The sequence below is a fragment of the Ursus americanus genome, chromosome X (genome assembly GCF_024610735.1).
Source record: "Ursus americanus isolate L20-20 chromosome X, mUrsAme1.1.p, whole genome shotgun sequence".
Taxonomy (NCBI): domain Eukaryota; kingdom Metazoa; phylum Chordata; class Mammalia; order Carnivora; family Ursidae; genus Ursus; species Ursus americanus.
The window spans coordinates 121,069,428-121,093,543 of NC_142164.1; the positions used below are offsets into that span (position 1 = coordinate 121,069,428).

The 24,116-nt window shown below is 43.0% G+C and overlaps 1 protein-coding gene across 1 annotated transcript; it reads right to left on the reverse strand.

Moving 5' to 3' along the window:
* Window positions 1-1,580: 1,580 nt before the first annotated feature.
* On the reverse strand, window positions 1,581-23,520 carry ARSF (arylsulfatase F). Its single transcript, XM_045813643.2, has 9 exons — window positions 23,366-23,520; window positions 21,896-22,017; window positions 19,734-19,856; window positions 16,442-16,865; window positions 13,345-13,481; window positions 7,597-7,731; window positions 5,777-5,939; window positions 2,695-2,816; window positions 1,581-2,249 (listed from the first exon to the last, which is right to left on the reverse strand). The coding sequence occupies exons 1-9, from the start codon at window positions 23,488-23,490 to the stop codon at window positions 1,882-1,884; spliced, it is 1,719 nt and encodes a 572-aa protein (XP_045669599.2). The 5' UTR covers window positions 23,491-23,520; the 3' UTR covers window positions 1,581-1,881.
* Between the last annotated feature and the right edge of the window lie 596 nt (window positions 23,521-24,116).

Sequence of the window (24,116 nt, forward strand, 5' to 3'; positions counted from 1 at the left end):
AATATTTATCTAGCGCTCTGTATGGGGCCGGGTGCTAAGTCTTTTATAGGAATCATCTCCATGAATCTTCACAACGGTGCTATGACGGAGGACCAGTTGTTACTGGCATTTTGCCGATGGAACCACTGAACCAAGCAGTGACCCAAAGACACCTGACTGGTGAGAGGCACAATTGCTCTACAGACAGTATGGTGCAAGGTGGAAAGCATGTCCTTGGCTGCACATGGCTTGCTTTCTCCTACAGCCTTCAGGGCAACGTGTGACTTGGGAACATGGAAGGGACACAGCTGGGATATAAAACGACTACTGAATCCAGGGGTCACCAACCTGCGATCTAAAGCAGGTCATCCTCCTCACGCTCCAATGTGGCCTTTCTTGGTCAACCCCCTTCATCATTGCACACTCTCCTTCACCCATAAAATAAGGGGGTTTGGTGAAAACGTCTCAGAAGATCTCCCTCAGGCTAAAATTCTCAGATTGACTTCTGTGACATCCAAAATTCAAAATGAAACTCAACGTAAGATGTATCATAAAACAGGGATGGTTGGAAACAGGAAAATGAGCGGTGGAGACATGAATCAGCCTTTTCATAAATAATCCTCTTATGGATGAATAAGGTCCAAGATGGGTCCCTGGGATCACTTAGAAAAACAAAACCCTTGTTCAATATTCGATATTAATACAGTTATTTGTGTTAGAGAGCTATGCATGGGAACTTGGTGGTAGGATGGCCAGGGGTCCGACATTAGTCCAACAGCACAAGCCACAGTGTTCTGCTGAGCAAGTTACAGAACAATTACAGATAGTTTATTGGTTATGTAGGAGTGTCGTGGATTGGATGGTCTCCCCCCAAAAGCATATGTTGATGTCCTAAATCCCGTTGCCTGTGAATGTTTCCTTATTTGGAAACAGGATCTTTGCAGTTATTAGGATGGCCTCCTACTAACCCAATGACAAGTGTCCTTTTAAAGAGAGGGAAACATGGGGGCGGCCTCACAGAAAGGGATGAGGGTCCCAAGAAGATGGACACAGGGACTGGAGTGGTGTATCTACAAGCCAAGGGACACCAAGGGTTGCTGGTCACCACCAGGAGCTGGGACAGATCCAAACAGTGAAGGATTCTACCCAGAGTTTCAGGAGGAGCGCGGCCCTGCCGATGCTTTGATTTTGGATTTCCGGCTTCCAGCACTGAGAGAGAACAGATCTCTGGGTTTGGAGCCACCACACTTGTGGGGATCTGTGAGAGCAGCCCTAGCAAACTCACGCAGGAGACATACGCACACCATGGCGGTGCAGGAAGGAGGAAAAGAGAGACTCCATTAAAGCTCTGGCCCATTCTCAGGGGAAAATCCACACGGGGATCCCTCCCGAGTTTTTGATGTCCTACTCTCAACTCAGTTTCTGTGGATGAAAATAAATCCTTTCGGTTGACGTAACGGCTACTTTAGACGACTTCCTTTCAATGCACTATGATTTCATCCATTATCGTTTGTCAACTGTTCAATTATCCAGACTGCCATCATTTCAACGATTCCATTCAAATTCAATCGTGACTTCAATCATTATGCTTTAATGGTTGGCGTTTTCCCTTGCCCAATCAACGAGTTAGATGCACACAGGACATTACAGGGACAGTTTGCTCTGGACAGCAGCAGAGCCGATTTGGCCAAATGGTGTGAATGCTTGTTTTCAAAAGACACGTTTAGATACACAGCTATCACCAAGAGCAGAAAAGAAGTTAACAGACAGTGTCACAACCAATGGGCATTGACTAAACCGGAGTGGTAGTCGAACCCACTGGCGCTCCAGTTCCTCCCTTGAAACTCTGCGGGTGCCTACGTCGGCTGATGTGGGCTGCCCAATCTCAATCGTTGCTTCTCCTTATGCCCCCGCAGCTGAGGTACCCCCCTCCGTGTCACACAGACAGAACGGGAACACACCACAGCAAGGTTTCAGCCACAGGTTGTCATAATTCAATGTGGACAACTGCTGCTGGACGGGGATGATGCTTCTCTTGTGTTCCTTTACTGCATTGGCCACCGTTTGGATCACGACATCAAACGAGGGCTCCGTGTCCCGCGTCAGAGGTGTGGACTCGGAGGGGTCCCTGGTGATGTCGAAGAGCAGGGGAGGGTCATGGTAGGTGACCAGGTTCCCTGAACATGGGCAAAAGATGGTCTCATAGCAGGCATGAGCTCCCGGCGGCTGGAACACGGGTGTCACGTAATGAACCTTCCACACAGCCTCGCCTGGACCAGAAAAGACACATCAGAGACACCCAACCCCTGCTCCAACTGACCTTGTGCTCAGAAGAAGCTCAGAAGAAGACCTCGTGTTCTCCTACCTTCTCACGCGTTTGTCCTGCTCTTTCTCTTTCCCCACAGGTTAATGCTAAAGATCATTCAATCCTAGGAACAATACTAAGAAATCAGAATCCCCTAGTATAACTTTATGTACGCTTGGAAGCACCCATTCATTCTGCATCTCAAAAGGTGTATTTCTTCAAGACATCCCTCTGTCTTTCTAAAGAGAGTGGTTCTTGGAAACTTTTCCAAGAAGGTATTTTCAGTGGTCACCCCAGAATAAAAGGACTGGCCTGGGGGTGAGGGGAGGGAGAAAGGAACAAAGAGTTGAGCATGGACTTGAGTGATTGTGACCTTGGCACCTGCAGGGAGCAGGAGCCGGTGTACTCACTGTCCTTGGGGTGCCAGCGCACAGCATGGAGGAATGCGCCACAGTAGTGGAACAGGAACTCGTGCTCCGAGCGCTGCACCTCACCCTGAAGCAAGGGCATGAGGTTCCGGCCGTCAATCACCCTGCAGACACACACAAATGACATCAGGAAAGGGAGGTTGACCAGCTGGCTGTTGGAGGGATGGTCCATGCTCTCCATGACATCTTCTGGGCCCAGAGAACAGTGTGCTGACTGTTCTAGAAATCCACTCACACTGTCAGGGACATTACAATCTCACGGGAAAGACAGGAAAAAATATCTAAACTTTTGCAGTGAAATGACAAGACAGAGGAATGCGTCAATGCGTGTCCATCTAAAGGGCACTTGGTGCTCTGGCCACAGGAGCTCTCAAAAGCTCAGTGCTCTGGATGACTTTACAAATCAAAATTTCATCAGCAATGGCTTTGTTACCCTGAAATGGGATCTTATAGAACATCTAAGGGGCACCTGGGTGGCTCAATGCTTTAAGTGTCCAGCTCTTGATTTCAGCTCAGGTCATGATCTCAGCGTTGTGAGATCCAGCTGTACGTCAGGCTCTGTGCTCAGCAAGGAGTCTGCTTGAGATTGTCTCTCTCCCTCTGCCCCTCTCCCCCTACTTGCGTGTGCATGCTCGCTCTAAATAAATAAATAAATAAAATCTTAAAAAAAAAACTCTAAAAAAGCTGATGCTTTTTAACTTATATTAGAAAATGGGTCTGCTCCCTTATGTTAAAAAAATAAAACCTACCTTAAAAGAAAACATACAATAATAAGTGTCACATAATCCTAAAAGTGATGGTAAAATAAACAAAATTGTCTTTATTCTCAGATATAATGATTGCTTGTGTTGATAATTCCTTAAAAAGCTAGTGGAAGTAATTAAGCTTGGTAAGGTCACGAGTACAGAATTTTATTTCTGTATCTTAGCAATGAACAACCAGGAGTTACATTTTTAAAAATATTTACTACAGCATCATAAAACATGAAATAGCGAGGGATACCTTTTTCTAATATTAAAATTTTGTGTACTGAAGCCACAAAACATCTGATAACAGAACTGAGAGGAGAGATAAACAATATTGATAGATTGGAAGATTCAAAAGTGTTAAGACCTTGATTTTCAACAAGCCGATCTATGGTTTCAATGTAATCTCTACCAAAATCCCAGAAGGCTTTTTTGTAGGAAGTGAGAAATGTATTCTAAAATTGACATAGGAGAACGATCTGGAATAGCTTAAATAATTTTGGAAAAGAAGGAAGTAGTTCCAGGATTCAACTAAATAATCCCAAAATTTACTATAAAGCAGGAGTAATCAAGCCAGTGTCATGTGGTCATAAGGGTGGGCATACAAATCAGTGAAACAGGAGAGAGTCCAAGGAACAGAACAATGCATATATCAGTCAATTGATCTTCAAAAAATGTCCAAGGTCATCCATTTGAGGAAGAACAGGCTTTCCTTAAATGGCAGTAGAATAACTGAATATCTAAATGCAAGAAAAATAAATCTTAACCCATACTGACACTATATAAAAAATTAGCCCAATATGGACCATAAACCTAAATGTAAAACCTGAAACTAAAGAAACCACCAGAAGAAATCATAGAGGAAAATCTTTGTGACCTTCGAATAGAAAAATACTCTTTAGCTATATTACAAAAATCATAACGTATAAAAGAAAAAAAGGTAAATTGACCCTTATCAAAACTGAAAACATCTGCTTTTCAAATAATAATGGAAGAGAATGAAGGCGAGCCACAGACGGAAGATAAAATTGACAAAACACAGATCTGATAAGGAATTTGTGTTCACGATATATAAAGAACTCTTACAATTCAACAATAAGAAAACAAAATGCCCAATTAAAAAAAAATGGACAGATGATTTGAATAGATAATTCACAAAGAAGAGACGTGAATGGCCAATAAGAACACGGAGAGGTGTTCCACATTATTCATCATGAGGGCAACAAATTAACACCACCATGAGATTCGAGTACACAGTTATTATAATGGTTAAAATGGAAAAGAATGACCATACCAAGTGTGACCAAAGATGTGGAGCAACTGGAAATCTTACGCGTTGCTGGTGGGAACGCCAAATGGGGCAGCCATTTTGAAAGTCAATCCGACAAGTTTCTCATAAAGATATATCAACGGTATATCGGCACCTATTATGACCCAGATTTCCCACTCTTGGGCATTTACCCCAAAGAAATAAAGCACTGATGTCTACACAAAGACGTCCAATGCAACTTGAAGCATAAGAACCCAGTTTGCTTTTAGAATCTCATGGAGTCCTTCGCCTCAGTTTTCCATTGAAGAGTAAAAAAGCACATGGAATAAAGACAGCACATTTTTAGAGCTAATTCTGAAAAACTAAAACCAAATCAATTCTATGAAGGAAAATCCTAATCAGAGCTCAGAGGACAATATTTCTTGAGATTGTAATTCTGTATAACATTTTGTGAGTCCAATATATACACTGTATGACGATGTCCCAAAGTCAGTAAACCCCACTGGTAGAGTGGAAAGTCATTTTTATGACTACAGTTGGCTCAGTTAAAAAAAAAAGAAACTACATTTCCACTGATATTACTATTTTTTAAATGGGTCACTTAGCTGAAATTGATAAATGCACTTCTTAGTAGAGGGGAATTGTGTTCTGTTATTATTTTATATAAATTCTCAATAAATCCTATGACTCGGTAAAAAGAAGGTAAAACAAACAAACAATGAGGAGGTCTTTCTTTGCTGCTGTTTCTAATTTACGTTGGGATCCATTGCATTTTGATTCAGAAAGAGATGAGGTCCCTCGCATGAAGAAGGAGACATTAGAATCGGTCTTTTCCTCCCCGGTGAAAGCCATCCAGTGTCTGGAATGTGCCATAGTCATCTAAGACTGATGTCCATTACACCAGTAACACTCAGTAGGCATAGCCATAGACGAAACTAAAGTTCCCTAGGTATCGGGGACAACATCCAACCCACTAAGATAGATTTTGTTGCCTTTGTCCCAAATGCTCTGAGAACAAAGATGGTGTGAACAGAGCGTATGACATCACCTGTCCTGAGGGACCGTGCTTCCCGACACGGCTGCTAGTGTGGGGAACACGTCCATTAGACTTGTAGGTTCCTCGATCACTTTCCCAGCTGGCAATCTTCCCGGCCAGCGGACAAGTCCTGGAACGCGGATTCCACCTTCCCAGCCGGCCATGCCTTTCCCACCTACGAGGCGAGGCAATGGAGTGCCAGTTAAAGTTGTCATGGTACCGAGACTGAGTAAAAATGTAAATGAACATCAGTACAATGTGCTCAGAGCCCACCCCGTACCTGGTCCTGATGGGGTCAGCAGTACATGTCCGTGGGTTTACTTTTCCCTGGGCTGCTGATAGGTTTTCAACTGAGTAACTAATCACATTTGATATGGGGTATTTGTACAGGCTAATTTACCTACAGCACTGTTGGTCCACAAATACACTTGCTTCGTTCCCGGCTGCCTTCACACCTTTGCTCAAGGTACTTTCTTGGTCATCCCTGCTGGCAGACTTCCTTTAAAATGACAGTCCCTCCACCCCGAGAAGTTTTTCTGCTCTTTTTTTTTTTTTTTTTTGAGATTTTCACTATCCTCTAACATATCATGGAATTCACTTATTCTCTTTTTCCTGGTGCGCCTCCCTCCACTAAAATGTAAGTTCCATGAAGGCATGGATTCTTTGGTTTTGTTCACTGCTCAGTCCAGCACCCTGGAAACAAACTGAATAGAATAGTATGGCTATATGCTAATTTATTACCCCAAACCAGGGCATTATAGAGCATGGACCCGGAAGGCAACAATGACCCCAGGACAACAGGCATAGTCCAGGAGTCGCTTGAGTGAACCAGGAGGAATGGTCACCCTACGGTCTTCATGGAGTTTTATTAGTTCATTAAATTACTCAAAGTAGAGTTTCCATCGCAGCACACGGAGAAATGGAGATTTTTAAAAAGATGTCCTCCTAGGTAAAAATAGAGTTTTAATAAGAACACTTTCCCTTATGGGATTTATTTGCTTTCCTAAGCATGCCCTTTACTTGTGCAACCCCTAAAAGAGCAGACATCCATGCCATGTGGCCAGACTGAGGCAGAGACTATCCCATTCATGCAAAAATTATTATTTCCTACTGAGTCTGTATTATCATTATTTATGCAAAAATAGGCTGAGTTGTTTTGCATTCAGTGGCAAATCATGAATATTATATTTTCCCCTGGAAAAAAACTCCGAAATCTCTTTCAATAGATAGGATAGCATGCACTGAACATTTTCCAGATGATTTTCTTACCACATCAGGCCGTATGTTACGGACCAGGCCAATGTGGTGGCTAACGGAACATGTTTTCATGCGTTAACTGTCACTCCAGGACATGGGGCTGGTATCCGTGCATTTAATTATAAAACCAGACACAAGCTTGCTACTTTGTGTGCTAAGCCATATCCTCACAAGAGAACACCAAGCTTCCTTAATCCCCAAGGAGCCTCTGCTTTGTTCTCTGTACTCTGCCTACCACACTGAATCTTCTATCAACGATCTTGTACATGGAATGGATGACTAGGTAGATATTCGATTCAAAGGCATGTGGTTATGTTAACACTTTATCATCTCACGGAGTGGCCACGGGGGCAGGTTTCTAGATGTGCCTGCAGCAGAACGCCAGCCCTAGGGGGCTAGCCTCCCCCATAACGTGTCATCCGTTATGACGCTCCACTTTCTTCTACCCAGAGTCAAATAAAACGCACTTGCTCTCTTTTTCAGATGTTCATCTGCTCACTTCACGAGTTCCCATTATCGTGAGCACGGGAGAGCTCATTCACAACCAGACCCTACTCCCGATCCCCACTCCTCACCTTTGTATATTCCGTTCCACCCACCACGCTGGGAATGGCCCACCCGTGCCTCCAAATGCCCCCCGTGGTCTGATGTAAAGTAGACAAGCGTGTGGTTCTTCAGACCAAAATCATCAATGGCATCGAGAATCTTGCCTGAAATAGAAAAAAAAAAGGGGGGGGGGGACATGTGTTATGAATGTCATCATGAGCTTTGGACTGTAACGCTAGTATGACTAGTGGCCCATTTCACTGCAAAACTGTTTCTCATCCATAATGCTCCTGCTCCCGGTGGGTGTTGTGTGAGCTCAAGAATAGCCACGTTTTCTGAATTCCTCATCAGCGTCTCGTGTTGGGCAGATGATTATGTTAAATTAGGAGTGAAAACGGATTCATTCTTTACTATTTCACTAGCATTCACTGTTACATGATTATTGCCTAGTAATCATATTTATTTTTTACTGTCTTATTATGTGGACACCAACATTTATACTTTTAACTTATAAGTTATATTGATCTTTTGCTAATTTTTCTTTGGGGGCTTCATTGTTTCTGTTCTTGATTGATACCGACTCCTTTATTAAGGAATGAAAGCAGGTTGCATTGTTGGTAATAGGTCCTCTGGTTGCAAGGAGCATCAGGTGAGCTGTTTACGATGCACACTTCTGGTATTTTGTGAAGCCTCGGGGTCTCTGCCTCTGTCGTGACTTTCATGTATTTTAGGAGCTGTGCGCTCACGTGGTCTCACCCTCCGTGTATACGTCTGGGCCTTCACATGGCATGTGGGTCCTCTGCGTGTGTCTGTGTTCGTGCTTTTTGTCTTCTTGCAAGCACACCTGTCCCATGGCATTAGGACCCACCCTAATGACCTCACCATAACTTGATCTCATCTGCAAAGGCCCTATTTCCAAATACTGTCACATTCACAGATTCCGGGAGTTAGGACGTGGACCTTTCTTTTGGGGGACACAATGCAAACCTCAACAACAACTTTGCCCAACATATTCCATCCCTGCAACTCTGAGTTAACTTCCTCCTCCCTGTGTTCTGCTCCTCACTGGACCATCTCCATGGCCACCTACTTCTGCTTCCCTGATCTGAGAGTCAAACCTTCTGCATGTAGTTTGGTGTTTTAAGTTCTATTTTTTTATTAGATTTTATTTATTTATTTGCCAGCTAGAGAGAGGGCACGAACAGGGGGAGGGGCAGGCAGAAGGAGAAGAAGGCTCCCCACTGAGCAGAGAGCCTGACATGGGGCTCGATCCCAGGACCCTGGGATCATGACCAGAGCTGAAGGCAGATGCCTAACTGATTAAGCCACCCAGGCCCCCCTTAAGTTCTATTTTTGATAGCTCTTTCTTTGCAACCACGAAAGTGTATCCTGATTCTCTCTCTTAACTGGCCTCCCCTCTGATGTCCTTGAGCAATTTCATTTCTTATCACTTTGTTCCCCGCTGTGTACCTCACCATCATCCTGGTGAGGAACACTCCCCAGGGGAGAGTAATGAAGACTTCCATTAAAATCACATTAAGCCTCGATATTAATTTTTGAATCACTAATATTTTCTGAGTCACCGTTCCCATCAAGAATCCGGTATATTTCCATTTACTGATGTCTTCTCTTATGAGTCAGTTGTATTCAATGCGATCACTTACTTTTCAAACGTATTTCTACATATTGATTGTTGATATGGACGCTGTTATGAATGATACCTTATCTGCTACCGTATCTTGAAATCAGCTATTTTTAACTTAAAGAAAAAGTATTACTTTTGGCACATATTTCTAACAGAGAAATGTTGTTATCTCAATGCCTGTATTATTTTTATATTATTGCTATAGTATATATTAACATAACGTGCTATCAATAATATCATATGCTAATGATATATGTACATGTTATATTATATAGAACATGATATGGCCACCATCTCTTTATGATCAGTACTAGACCAGAGCTATAGAATAAAAATTAACTACTACTGGGAAGCCTGGGTTGCTCAGTCTGTTAAGCCTCCGACTCTTGATCTCAGCTCAGGTCTCCATCTCAGGGTCATGAGTTTGAGCCCCACACTGGGTTCCATGCTAGGCATGGAGCCTACTTAAAAAAAATTGGGACATCTGGGTGGCTCAGTCAGTTAAGTGTCTGCCTTCAGCTCAGGTCACTGTCCCAGGGTCCTGGGATTGAGCCCCTTATCAGGCTCCCTGTTCAGTGGGGAGTCTGCTTCTCTCTTTCCCTCTCCTTCTCCTCTGCCCCTCCCCCCCCGCTCATGCTTGCTCTCTCGCTCTCTCTCTCTCTCCAATAAATAAATACAATCTTTTTTAAAAAAAATTAAATACTACAGGAGTTGGTAAACTATGGCCCCCAGGTTGAATTCAGCTCAAAGCCCATATTTGTAAATAAACTTTCATTGGAATACAAAAACAAACAAACAAACAAAAAAAAAACATGATATACTATTACTAATGATATATGTATATGTTATAGTATGTTATTATATTTTATATTATATATTATATGTGTGAAGAACATATTTAAGTTGATGCTGGCAAGTATGTAAGTATTTTCATGGTTACTACTTAATTAATTTTTTAAAAGGTTTTTTCATTTATTTATGACAGAGTGTGCGTCCATGCACTAGAGTGGGGGAAGGGGCAGAGGGAGAGGGAGAGGCAGAGAAAATCTCAAGCAGACTCCAAGCTGAGCACAGAGCTGGATGCAGGGCTCAACCTCTGAGATCATGACCTGAGCCAAAACCAAGAGTCAGACACCGAATTGACTGAGCCACCCAGGAACCCCCCTAATTAATATTTTTTTTTTAAATCTCTCAAAACATTGAGAATAGAGCCAATTAAAAGCATTGGCCAACATCATGTTTAAGGTAACTGAAAAAATAATGGAAATGCTTAACACCTTTAGGTAAAAATAAATTTATATTATAATAAAATATATATATTTCTAATATCAACTGAAATAGATTATATAAACATTTGTAGATACTATATATTTATAGTCATTGCATTTCTATTATTCATAATATATAAATTAATATTTTGTATTATATTATATATTATACATTTATTATGTGTTATATATAGTATATATTTACTATGTATTATATATTGTGTTTATTATAATATATATCATAGATACTGTATGACACAAATATATATACAAATATATATTATCTTATAGATGCTATATAATACAAATATATACAAATTTTATATATTATGGATACTGTATAATACAAATATACATACAAATATTATATGTTATGGATATTATATATACAAATATACATACAAATAATATATATTACATTGTAGATACTGTATGCTATAAATATGCACACAAACACACGCTTCAGCTGATGCTAGACAGGTGCTAATCATCTCCACGGCCACTACCTAATTATTTTTTAAATCTCTCTCAAAATTACTTGACACCTGTAAAGAATATAACTGTCTATGTTGGAAACCCTAGAGATTTCAGTGATGCTGGAAATAGATGTAACATATTTATCATATCTACTTACATTTTAAATATGCATTTCATACATGTGTCTTGGTATTTGCGTGTGCACGTAACTTCCTCAGACAGTTTGCCCCTCTCCTGAGCTCCTGTCGCCCAGCCCAGGGGAGCAGCTGAGCGCACCTGCTTCCAAGCACACCTGCAGCCCTTACGCAGCCAGCCCAGAATCCAATCCCAGCCATCATCACTTTTGTGCAAACAGGTCCAGCCAGGCCTCTCCTCCTACTCCCATGGTTCATCATCCGTCTGCCTCACATTGGACACTCTCTCCTCCCGATCTGGAGGAACCTGCTCTGAGCTTCTAGAATTCTCTGAGACTCATTTCAGATGCATGACTAATTAGGCACCAGAGGATTTCCCCTGCGTTGGGTAGGGGATGCCATTTGCATTGGAAGCCTCTACCTGGGTTTGAGGAAGGAGGAAGCCAAGGGGAGGGTGGGGGGAGGGAGTTTCTAGAGTTTTCCCAACACCTGTGAAATGACAGCCTGTGGGAGTTACGGGATGGTTCAGAAGAACGGAGCCATGTTTCCTCATCTCCGTCCATAATATTTGGCCCTACACCAGGAGCAGCTGAACTAGCAAATAGGAGTGAACAGGTTCTGATCCTGGCTCCCCAAGTCCTGTCCTGTAATCTTGAGCAAGGCCCCAATATCTCATGCCCTTGTTCCCTCATCTGCCAAGGGGAGTAACAATGCTGAGTATGGTCCCCATCTCCTAGAATGTTTATGGGGTTCCATCCAGAACACACTTGCAGCAGTGCCCTCCTCGTGCATCTAAGGGTTCATTCAGTCAATAGCTCCCACCATTTAACTGTTAAAGGGCACTTTAATGAATGCGTTAGTATGATACCCCAACCAGGAACCAGGAAAACTTTCTAACAAGGACAGCAGCAATTCCCGAGACCTGGGGTTTTGTTTTAGCTTCCAAGGTGGATATTTTGGAGAAAAATAAACTTCTCAGTATTTCTGAAATTGCATATCAAAACAGATGATTATTTGTCCTGAAAGGTCAGTTCCAACTGGACAGAAAACATACACCGCCCGTGGGTACCAACAGTCTGTGAACCTCAGGCACATGCTTCCAAAATGTGGCTTTCAAATATCCTGGTTTGTCCGCAAATATTCAGCACAGCCATGGATAGCTGTGTCATTACTGAGTACCACGGAAAAAGTCCCATGGAGATCAAACCATACCGAGAGGTGCCTTAAGGCTACGTTGTCATTTTGTTAGCTTAGATAGTTTGAAAACCTTGCCTTGATTTAAAATTTTAAAGCAGATAGAATTGTTTTGTTCTTTGCCTGTTTTTAGTGATCACATCCTCTACACACACCACACACCCAGACACATACACATATGCCTTCCTAAGTATAGACATATGTGCCTATGTTTCATTAAATAGTATTTATATCTAAAATAATTTTTAGTGGCGCCTGGGTGGCTCCGTCAGTGAAGTGTCTGCCTTCAGCTCAGGTCATGATCCCGGGGTCCTAGAATCCCGGGCTCTCTGCTCAGCGGGAAGTCTGCTTCTCCCTCCCCCTGCTCTTGCTCTCTCTCTCTCTCCCCTTCTCAAATAAATAAAATCTTTTTAAAAAATTTAAAAAATATTGTAAAATGTTTTCTATGTCTGAGACTGCGAATTGACAATACCTTATTGACTTTCCTTTGGTCAGGCTTGAATTTTTTTTTTTTTTAGTAAAGATTTTATTTATTTATTTATTTGTTTATTTATTTATTTATTAGAGAAAGAGCAGGGGGAAGCAGCCTTTGCATTGAGCACATAGCCCAAGGCAGGGCTCAATCCCAGGACCTGGAGATCATGACCTGAGCCGAAACCAGGAGGCAGGTGTTCAACCTACTGAGCCAGCCAGGTGCCCTGCTCAGGCTTGATTTCTAAAGCCTCTCTCTGCTTACTAAAATCTATTCCATGCCAACATCCTACATTTGGAGATGATTATAACCCAAAGCTTCTGTCCCGCCAACACATGAGACCAGCGTCATGTGCTTTTCTGTCTTCCTTCTCAGAAAACTTGAGTCCGATTTGGTAACTAATATACATAGCATGGAAACTCGGGGACTCACAGGGATAGGGGAAGCATTGAGCGTGGTTTTGTGCCGACTTTGTCGCAGGCTTCCACCTCCTACATCGTTGGGGTTGTCCGGGGGCGGGGGGCGTGTCTGGGTGCCCTGAACTATCAAAGCACGAAGTTCCAGGCTCCGTAGGTCCTGCCACTTACCCACCATGGAGTCCATCTCCTGCACGTTGTCCCCATATAAGCCGTGCTTGCTGGTGCCGATGAACTCGGTTGTTGTGGGGAGAGGCACGTGTACATGCAGAAAGGAGAAAACAAGGAGGAAAGGTCCTTCGCGGTGCCTGGGGAGACATCAATCACTCTGCTTATGTGTTTGCAAAGTCTGGGAAGGCGAACCACATCATTTTTTGTCACACAAACCCAGTGTCCATTCATCTTCTATGTGCCCCAGGAGAGGGAATGCATGTGTGAGGCAGCCCCTTGGAGAGAGCAAGGGGTGGATACCAGTGCCTTGGAGATGCTGGGGTGGATGCCAGCACCTCCAGCATCTGGACTTGCTCCCCAGGACGTGTGTGGGATGGCTTGATTCCTGAGTGGCCCTGCCTGGCACAACGGAGCTCACAAGCCCATCCAGCTCTGCTTGGCACACTTGTCCCATGGCTGATAATGTCTCAGGCCAGAGTCACACCTGACAGACCCAAGGGATGGTGGCTCGGGAGTGGTTTCTTAGAAACGCCAATTCTTTCACAACCCCGAAGCAAGCATGGACAGAAACATCTTGGCAAGCTGTCCACACACCTTCAGGTCTCCTGGGAAGACACAGGAAATGAGGTTGACTCACTTCAAGCCCTGACAACCCACGGGGAAGGTAGGTCACCAGGTAACCAGGGCAGCTCACAACACAAATGCCATTCTTTGGGAAATTTCTTCTCTGATGACATACGACGGTATAAAGAATGAGGGGAAAAAATGAAAAAAAGTTGGCTTATGGTGAGCTGGTTTGAATGGCATCCCTCCAAAATTGGTGCTTATCTGGGGGCTCAGAATGTTATCTCATTTGAGAATGGGGTCTTTGGAGATGTAATTAGTGGAGAGGAGGTCATCCTGGGGTAGGGTGAGGCCAGAATCTAAGACCTGGCATCCTTAAAAGAAAAAGATGGTTTGCATGTACTACTGAGGATTGAAATTATACAGATGTTGCTTTATGTCACAAAAGGATATCTGCAGATGGGATTAAATTCAGGATGTTGAGATGGAGAGATAATCCTGGATTATCTGTCTGTGTATCCAATGCAATCACAAGGGTCCTTGTAAGAGGAACCCCAATACGATCAAAATCAGACAAAAAATAGTGTGGATAGGACTAGAAACAGACTCTGCCCTAAAACCTCCAGAATGAGCCAGTCCTGCCAATGCCTCGATTTTAGCGCCCCTCCCCCCGTAAGATGAGATTCAGATTCCTGACCTCTAGCGCCATAAAATAGTAAACACATCTGTCCCAGCAGTCGCAGGAAACGCACACACTTAGAATCCAGGTAAAAGCAATTTCTAGCATCCACGAACCCAAGGCACATGCTCGTGGCCACATCACTAATCAATGGAGTAGCTTCTGAATCATCAGAGTCCCTGTTCCCTTTCCACATGGTGCCACTGTGGATCATATAGACCTTCTGAAACTCAACACAGGTTTTGGTGATGGAAGCACATTTTCACACCCCAGCATTTGTTCTTGATGTACTAATGTAAACAGGAAGCAACAATGTGTGCAGGTGTCTTCAGACTTGAACTGGCTCACTGAATGGAACAGGATCGCTCATCTTGAGCTTTCAGTGTGATGGAAGTCACCTCTCAAAGCATCTGTCCCTCTGCACATATGGAAGTCTCCAGGAAATGAGGAGCTTGCCCTAAGAGAAACCAGCCATTCTGTGGCATCTACAATGCAAAGATGGTTTAATCTCTCTAAGAGTCTAAATTTGTATTGTGCCCACCTTGGCTATAAGGTAAGGACAAAGCTATCTACAGGTTGCCCAAGATCCTTTATACCACCAAACGACTCTACATGCCAGTTGAACACACCAACTTACAGGTCCCTACCCCAGGATGATCTCATCCTCATGAATTACACTTCCAAATACCCTACTCCAAAATAAGATCACATTCTGAGATTACAGGTGGACATGGATTTTGGAAGGACACCAACCAACCCAGCTCACCATGGTGCAACTTTTTTTTTTAATTCATTATTTTCCACTCTTTACATTTTGAAATCTCATCAGAGCAGAAATTTTTCAGAGTGGCATTTGCACTGTGTGCTGTCCTCGTTAGCTGAGGACCTATCTTCCTTGTGCTTGAGCTTCATGTAGTAATGCCTGGCCACTTCTTCATGTTGGTCTTGTTCACCTTTGAACATTCAGTTAACATACCTTCTCCAGTACGGCTTCCCTGATTTCTTGGAAAGTCCCTACAGTTTGGACTGATAACACCTGGATTTGTGCCCATTAGCTTATTTCTTATTATGGGCTTCTACATACCCTGTCATCACTAAATATGATCTTATCCTTGAAGTCTGGACCCCAGGATGGTGATCAGTAAAGATACAGCCTCAGGCAATGTTGGAATGGTGAATCAAAAATGTGTTCATAGTCTTAAAAAAAAAAATGCGACAAACTGGAGACCTATAAATGTGGCTCCCTTGGAAAGTTTCCAGCGATTGTGCTCTGGATGCATTGGGCTTCATAACGATCACCACTGATCTCAGCTGAATAATGTCCCTTACATAGCTCATGCTCAATGATAAGCCCTCTGATTTTAATCTCTCAAGGAGATTTCTTTCCTAATAGGAAAACAGTGTAGTAGCCAACTTCTTCTACTATCTAGTTTCCTGGCAAATATGTTTCCCATTGTGCATTCATATGCAGACAGTATGCATATAAACGAATTCTAAATTAACAAGCCAGATTTGTAATTTTGAGTCTAGTGTGAGTCTACCTGCTTGGTCTGACCAAATATGAATTTCAAGGCCAATGGAGAAATTGTGATTTTAATCACAAGAAGTCAAATGAGATAGCCCTCCCTAGGTACTGCGTGAAGAATCCAGCTTGCCTCCAAAAATACAGTATGGTAGTCTCAAGCCCTAGCTAGTAATATTCCCTTTCTTAATTCAATATTGTTCAAATCATCACCTCTTATTTTTATAAAACGCTCATTGTGTTATGTTTAGAAGACTCCTGTCTTTAAAATACTCCGTCTTAAATCCATTCAGATACGTGGATTTTTTTTTTTTTTTGTAAATTACTTTTACCTTTCCATAAATGAAATTGCTTCCTTCACCATGATGGAACCAGCTCGCTCTGCCTTCATGGGCTGCTCGGTGATGTCATGCTCTCGCATGAGGAGGCAGTCCCAGTACAGAGCAGACGTATAACTGGAGAACCAAAAGTAGCCCAGTAGAAAAATAAAAAGGATCATAAAGAGAATGAGGGACCAGGGAAGAGAGATCAAGTGACACAGTTTCGCCAAGGTGAGAGTGAGCACAGCAATGGCGACCAGCTGCACGCAAAACCAGACTTTGCTCCCGATGGCTAATTCTGTGTCACGAGAGGGATCTGGCCAGCAGGGGTCTATCAGAGTGAATGGCATGCCATAGAAGTAATCAAATCCATATTGAGACGGATGATGGCAATGGTCATGTCGGGACTGGCAGTGTAAGCCTTGATGCCATTTGCCTGAAATTACAAACAGACAAATAAAGCGTAGTACGCACGCCCACCACGTAGACCATGTGAGCACTCTTCATTCAAAACAAACGACTCGTGCAAAAAATGGAGCAGCAAATACTTTTCTTTTGCCTAAAAATCTGAGTTCAGCACCCGATTCATCTTTTGCTCTTCCTTAGTTCACAGACATTTATGTTAAGATCTGGTTGTGAGTGACCAGATATGATGAAAAATAAAGGGAGGAAAATACAGTTGTGAGTTTGAAGCAAGGATGTGAACTGGGCAGTTTCTCATTCACAGAAAGAAATGAATCATAGCAACAAAGATAAATACATGGCAGAGACAGGGGAGATTATAGGTGGTGGATAGATAGGTGACTAGGTACGTAGATAATTGATATTAAATAATGAGATATATATGATATGAGGTGGATGGACAAGAGGGAGGGTGGATAGATAGGTACGTAGGTAGATAGGTTGATAGATGGATAGATGATAGATAGTTAGATAGAGAGATAGATGTATGATAGAAATGATGGAAGATAGACGGGGGATGTATATCATATGCACAGGTGGACAGATGGATAGATGAATAGATAGATGAGTGGGTGGATGTGTGGGTAGGTGGATAGGTGGGTATATAGATAACAGATAGATAGATAGATATAGATAGATGATAGATAGAAAATAGATGATAGATAGATGATAGATAGATAGATAGATAGATAGATAGATAGATAGATAGATAGATAGATAGACAGACATGATGGATGGATGGATGGATGGATGTATGGATGGATGGATGGATGGACTGATGGATGAACTGATGGATGGATGGATGGATGGATGGATGGATAGATAGATGATGGATAGATAGATGATAGATAGATAGATAGATAGATAGATAGATAGATAGATAGATAGAAGATAGATATGGATGAATGACGGAGGATGGACGATTGATGATGGATGGTTGGATAGCTCGCTGGATGGAAATCCTAGGTCTCCCACTAAAGCTCACTGAACTTTATTTGATCAAACTTGTCACACCTTGAACTGTAACAAGAAGACCCACGGGCATCCTGTTGGCATGTGGAGTCTAACAGAGTATGGTCATATGTGTCCACCAAAACATTAATGGTTCCCTGCGTGGAGCTGGGGCTACATGAAGGATGCACGTATTCACATCTCTGAGCACCTGAGTGAGTGCAGATGAGAGGCAAGGCTATGGCCCAGGGTTTTCTGTCCCGCACCTCCACTAAGGTTGTCTTCTCTCATCAATGTCAAATTGGTTACAAAAATTGATTTAACATGGCATGTTATCTTCATGCCAGTTGAAACCCAGGCTCTCAAATGGAGACAGTAGGTTTAGCTTCCAATGGGTCATCCTTGGTTGACATCTATCATCTTTGGCAGTGAGAAAAAAGACATCCATACAATATCCATGGTTCCATTTTAATGAAATAATGAGGAGGGCCAGAGAACCTATATTGAGAAAATATACAAGCACAGAGGCTGACAGATTTGATGTTATTGTGCAACATTTGCATTAAAACATCTCCTATGTCTCTCAGCCTTGGGAAGAAGCAATTTCCTTATTTTTGAAATTAGGGAGATGGTTATTGTCAGACATCCCTTCTGCCTGTAAGTTATCAATGATTCTGTCCACAATGTGCAATGAGATTAACTAGGACTTGAGATCATTACCAGCCCACTGCAATGCATTCGGGAGACTACATGGGGACTTAATCATTGCCAAAGGGAGCAGCACAGTTTTCTCCTCTGCATTGACTCTCTCGAGCTGTGGGAGTGGTGAAAGAAGGAGCTAACCCAGGGGGACAGACTGGAAGGGGCCAATGGAAATTTTCTAAGGAACTGAAATGCTCCTTATCTTGATTTACGTGGCAGATACAGGGTATCGACATTTTTCAAAAGACATTTTTTAAGATACATTTTCTTTCAATTTGGGTGATGGATATAGGGTGTAGAGGTTTATATGGAGTCAAAGTGGACACTCCATAAGAAGTTCATGATGCATAAAGCTATTTGTGTGTTCTTGAGAGGGTCATCACATTTCGTAAATCATACGTGGTGAATGAGATGAAGGATTTCAGAGTCTGCAGAGAAGAGTATAATAAGACTATCATAGTATAGTGGGGTCTTTGCAAAGATGAAGAAACAGGGTAATACAGAAACACGTGGGGTGGCCATCTGGAAAGGCCTGGAGGTCAGGTGGGAAGAGGTCTTCTGTCGTGCCTGAATTATGTCTGAAAAGGATAAACAGGTGCCGTTTCAGAAGGAGTGTGTGTGTGTGTGTGTGTGTGTGTGTGTGTGTGTGTGTGTTAGACGGGGAGGGTCATTATGATAGAGGGTCCCAGCTGAGCAAAACACAACAATGAAAGAGAATTCTGGAGGACACGGGGGACGCGTCTACTTGAGAAAGACCGTATAATATATTAAGCAGATTAATGTTGAAAAGTAAAGAGAAAGGTCAGAGGTAGCCAAAGAAATAGCAGATCCATCAGAAGCCTACATCATAAGGAGGGTCTTCCCTGCCATAGCCAAGACGCATGCTTATTTTGAAATAAAAGATTTCCAAGAAAATCATGTCAAGTAGAGAACACAGGGGCACCTGGATGGCACACTCAGTTAAGCATCGGACTCTTGGTTTCCACTCAGGTCGTGATCTCAGGGTGCTGGGATGGAGCCCCGTGTTGGGCTCCGCACTCAGCACAGAGTCTGCTTTAGATCACCCCTCCCTTTCCCTCTGCCCCTCCCACTCGCGCTCTCTCAAATAAGTAAATACATCTTAAAAAAAGAAAAGAACAACACATTATTTCTTTATAGTAAATAAGTCACACCTTGGGCCACTTCTTACCTATCACTGCCGTGCTATACCCTTGCTTCTTCAGTAAGGCTGCAAACGTCGTCTCATTATGAGGGAGTCCAGCAGGGGCTCCAAGTGTGATAATGACACGGTTATCTGTGTCAGATACCATTCCTGAGTGGGATGGAAAAACAAAACCAGAGACAACAGAACACACACACACAATGAGTAGATGCCCATCAGCTGAAGAGGAAGTGAGTTATGGAGCTGGAAGACATAACAAGCGAGGAAGAGAAAATCATCATGTGGGGGAGGAAGATTGTGTTTCCCAGACAGAACTCACACTGGTCCCCACTATAAACCCCTTTCCACGCTTGCATGCACACACACAACACTACCAGACATGCACAAACACACCATTCAAATAACAGTCTACAAATAATAGCCTCCAGCATGTTTACAATGACATGGGGTATCATTTCAATGCACACTGGCAACTGAACATCTAACGTGGGCTACCCTTGGCGGGGGAATCATTGTATTAGAAAAAGGGCCAAAAAATGAAATCTTGTGAAAACTTCAAACCCTACTGTTTCTACAATGGATTCTTTTTTTTCTGACAATAGATTTTAGTTGTATTTGCACAAAAGATAGATAAGCCAAATGTCTGTCAAAAACACTGACATTGCCCCAGTGTTCATTTCCTTGAAGAGTGGACACACGGTTTTTGAACCTCTCCGTTCCTTCCCAGAAATAGAGCAATAAGAAAAGAAAACTGTTCACTGTGGACATCACTGACAAAACTAGGTGACAGATAGATGGGGACATGTCAACCATAAGCCCAAGACCTACATTTTAGAGAAAAGAAGCAGAAGAAAGCAAACCAGTTTCTGAAGGATCCAGTCACCGAAGAACCCCAGAATAGCCAACAGGTGTTCCCTGGAGAGGAGCGAAAACAGAGGGACTTTCCCCAGTTCCACTGCAAGTGACCGAAGGTTTCTGGGTATGAAAATGTTGGAGCGATCCAGAATGAAGAACTCCCTAAACTGACCTATCCTGGCTTCCTACCAAAATGGCGGCCCAACCTTGAAGCAATATCCGGGAGTGGAGAGAAAATCGAATAAGACAGGATAAAGTGAGTGAAAAGAAAGAGAAATTCCAGATAAAAACAAAGGAGGCAATGCAGGTGGAGACTTTCAGAGAGGGAGAGCCCATTGTTTAAACACCATAGACAAGGAGGCAAGAGAAAAGTCTTCCAGGTTAGATTTGGTCACCATGCTCTCTACTAGAAACTATCTCCTTCTAAATGTTACAGAAGCTCGTTTTACATAAAGTGAGCAGCACAGGAAAAAAAAAAAAAAGTCAAATCACCTATAAGTTTACCATACGAAAAAAAAGAATAATTTATCATTTATTGGACCTGATTCACCTTAGCAACAGTTAAGCAAGATATCATCAACCTCACAGGATTCAAAATGTTATGGGACACACACAAGGAGCTGGGCGAGGGGCTTCTCAAGCTTGACTAAGAACTGGACACAAATCCTGACCTATGAAATGTATGCTCTGCTTCCTCTTAAACTACAGAATCTGTGCCCCTAAACCACAGCCAGTCTGACCGCCTTTGAAAATATAACCATATGGCCCAACCATTCCACCCCTTGGTATGCATCCAAAAGAATTGAAAATACGTGTTGAGTCAAAAACGTGTACGGGCAGGTACACAGCTGAACTATTTCTAAGAGCCTAAAGCCGGAAACAGTCCAATGGTTGGTCAACTGAGGGATGAATAAAGAAAAGGTGTTACATTCACACAATGGCGAAAATGTGTGATAAACATTGAGACACTCTGGCAGGTGCATCTCATGACACCCCCAATTAGTGCCGATGCATCTTCTTAGTTCCTCCCAAAAGAGCGTCTCCTTCTTGCCCTGGGATGGAAAGTCCTGCCTACCCCTGATCACGGGACACTCAGGATAAACAGTCAGCACGAGGTGAATAGACATAGCCATGCAGGGCGGGCTTGGGTCAACTAGGAGAACAATGGTTTCCACGCAGACATCCACAGCTGCATATTCAAGGACGTGCGTGCGTGCGTGCGTGTGTGTTTGCACTTTTTTGGGGCAAACTTTTCAAAATGGACTAGCTACATTTTCATTTCCTTGAATCTAATGTGTCCGCAGAGCGTAACAGAGGCTTATCCGTCTACACACCTGATCGGATGGGGTATCTTCCCGTGAGGAAGGCAGCCCGGCTGGGGGTGCACATGGAGGCCGCAGAGATGTGGTGATTTAGCTTCACGCCTTCCCTGGCTAGGTGGTCAATGTTAGGTGTCCTGGAAAAAGAGACAGAAAGGGAATTGCAGAGAGGAGGAGGGGAGACTCAGAGGCAGAAACTAACACCTGTTTACGATGATTTCCTAAGCCCAGAACAGGAGAAAAAGTAACTGCACACAGTGCCCTATTTCCTTTTTCTCCCCACATCATGGAAAAAACACAGTTGACGCTTTAGGCACTGGCTGTCCATTGCAGAGTTGATATAATTTGCTTCTGCAATATGGTGTCTTGAGTATATGGCACTGCCTTCTAAAGTATATATAAAAAATTACGCGTCTGTGGGCTGATTAATTAAGGCTAATGACTTACAGACCTTAGTTACGCCTACCTACTTATACACACAAGGGCAAGTTTGATGCACATATTCCAGAGACAGATGTCCCGCTCTAGACAAAGGTTGCAACCCCTGCCTTGTCATTCCCTGTAAAGACACCTGGAGGTTGGAGACCATCGGACAGACTTCAACGAAGACTCACTTGGCTGGATGCAAATAAAATGTAACGAGACCTAGCTTTCTTCATGAGAAAGATGACAGAACAAAATGGAATTGTTAAAGTATAGGATTCGTAAGTCTTGCTGAGATGAGCTCCTAAGCCACGGTGTTGGCATGACCCATGCTAACGGTTTTTGTCGCCTACTACAGAGCTCTGACTCTGTTTCACATATTTTTTTTTTCTTTTGGAGTGCCCATTCTTAAAATAGAAGAATATCACCTTAAAAGATTTCCAAAATTAGGAAGCATAAAACGACCAGTTCCACCAAATAAAAGTATGCATAAAAAATCATCACTCATCAGGGGCATCTGCGTGGCTCAGTCGGTTGAGCAGATGTCTCTTGGTTTTGGCTCAGGTCATGATCTCAGGGTCATGGGATCGAGCCCCAAGTTGGGCTCTGTGCTCAGCGGGGAGTCTACTTGAGATTCTCTCTCTCTCTCTGTCCCTCCTCTGTTCTCTCTCTCTCTCCCTCTCTAAAATAAATAAATCTTTTAAAAAATCATCACTCATCATAATATTACATATCACAGAAGACTCACTACGTACCACATATCTACTCTAAATGCTTAGCACATATGAACTCACCCCTGTATACTACCCAGCTGTGCGCTCAACCAACAAGAAAGATAAGCAAGGCACACAGACGTTAAGTAAATTGCTTGAGATTTCACAACCAATACGTGCAGAACTAAGATTCAGATCCAAACAGCCCTGATTTTAACATTGTTTGCTTCTTTTGAAGACACATTCCAACCCATAAGTTTGGTTTTGCATGTGATGGAGTCATAAAACTTTATCAACCTTCCGAGCCCAGACAACAGATGAAATAGTGTGACTCAGCTCGAAGCCATACCTGATTGTGTCATTGCCAAAGCAGCCCAGGTCCCCAATCCCAAGGTCATCAACCACGATCAGGACTACATTAGGCTTATCATCATGTTCCTCTTGGGACTGGCATGGGTTTAAAAGTACACACATCCAAGACAGAGCGATGAAGAGACTCCTGAAAGGCAATCATGGATTTTATGTGATGATTTTGGGAGCCACGTCCCATTGCAGTTGTCCCCTTCCCATGAAAGCAGCAGGGCTCATGGGAGACCAGGCACTTCACCCCGAGGAACAGGCGAGCCTCTCGAATTTCTCTTACCAAGCATTGACTGCCGCTGTCCAATGGGGCCCATGACACTCAAAGGGAGCCTCTCCTGGGTTTCCCGCTCCCATACAGTAAATGCTTTTCCACAAGGTGAAGTCTGAAATTGTTTACTCAGGGACAAAGCATTTCTTAGGCCAGAGACAATAATACTCCTGAGGTCACACCCTTGGGAGAAGGAGCCTGTTGACTTTCCTTCACGCCGGACAGAATTCCAATGTGGGCAGGCATAGAGCTTTGCCAAAGGGACATTTGGTTGGAGCAAGAATCAACAGCAGCAACAAACAGCAAACAAAGAAAAAGCAACCCAAGGGTAGAGGAGAAGGGAGAACGTTGGTGAAGAAGTGAATTGTGGAAAAGGAACAGCCTGGAATCTGAAAACCAGTCGAGCCCCCTTCAGGATGCTGTTCAGTCCCAACCAAAGTCCCATTGTCTCAAAGAAATATGTAATTCC

Bases quoted from the DNA above. Each gene is read 5' to 3' on its own strand.
- ARSF (XM_045813643.2), bottom strand. From the start codon at position 23,490: ATGTGTGTACTTTTAAACCCATGCCAGTCCCAAGAGGAACATGATGAT. The intron at 19,857-21,895 runs GTGTGTAGACGG...CATCCCACTCAG, and splicing joins AAGATACCCCATCCGATCAG to GAATGGTATCTGACACAGAT. The intron at 13,482-16,441 runs GTAAAAGTAATT...ATGTCTCCCCAG, and splicing joins GCAATTTCATTTATGGAAAG to GCACCGCGAAGGACCTTTCC.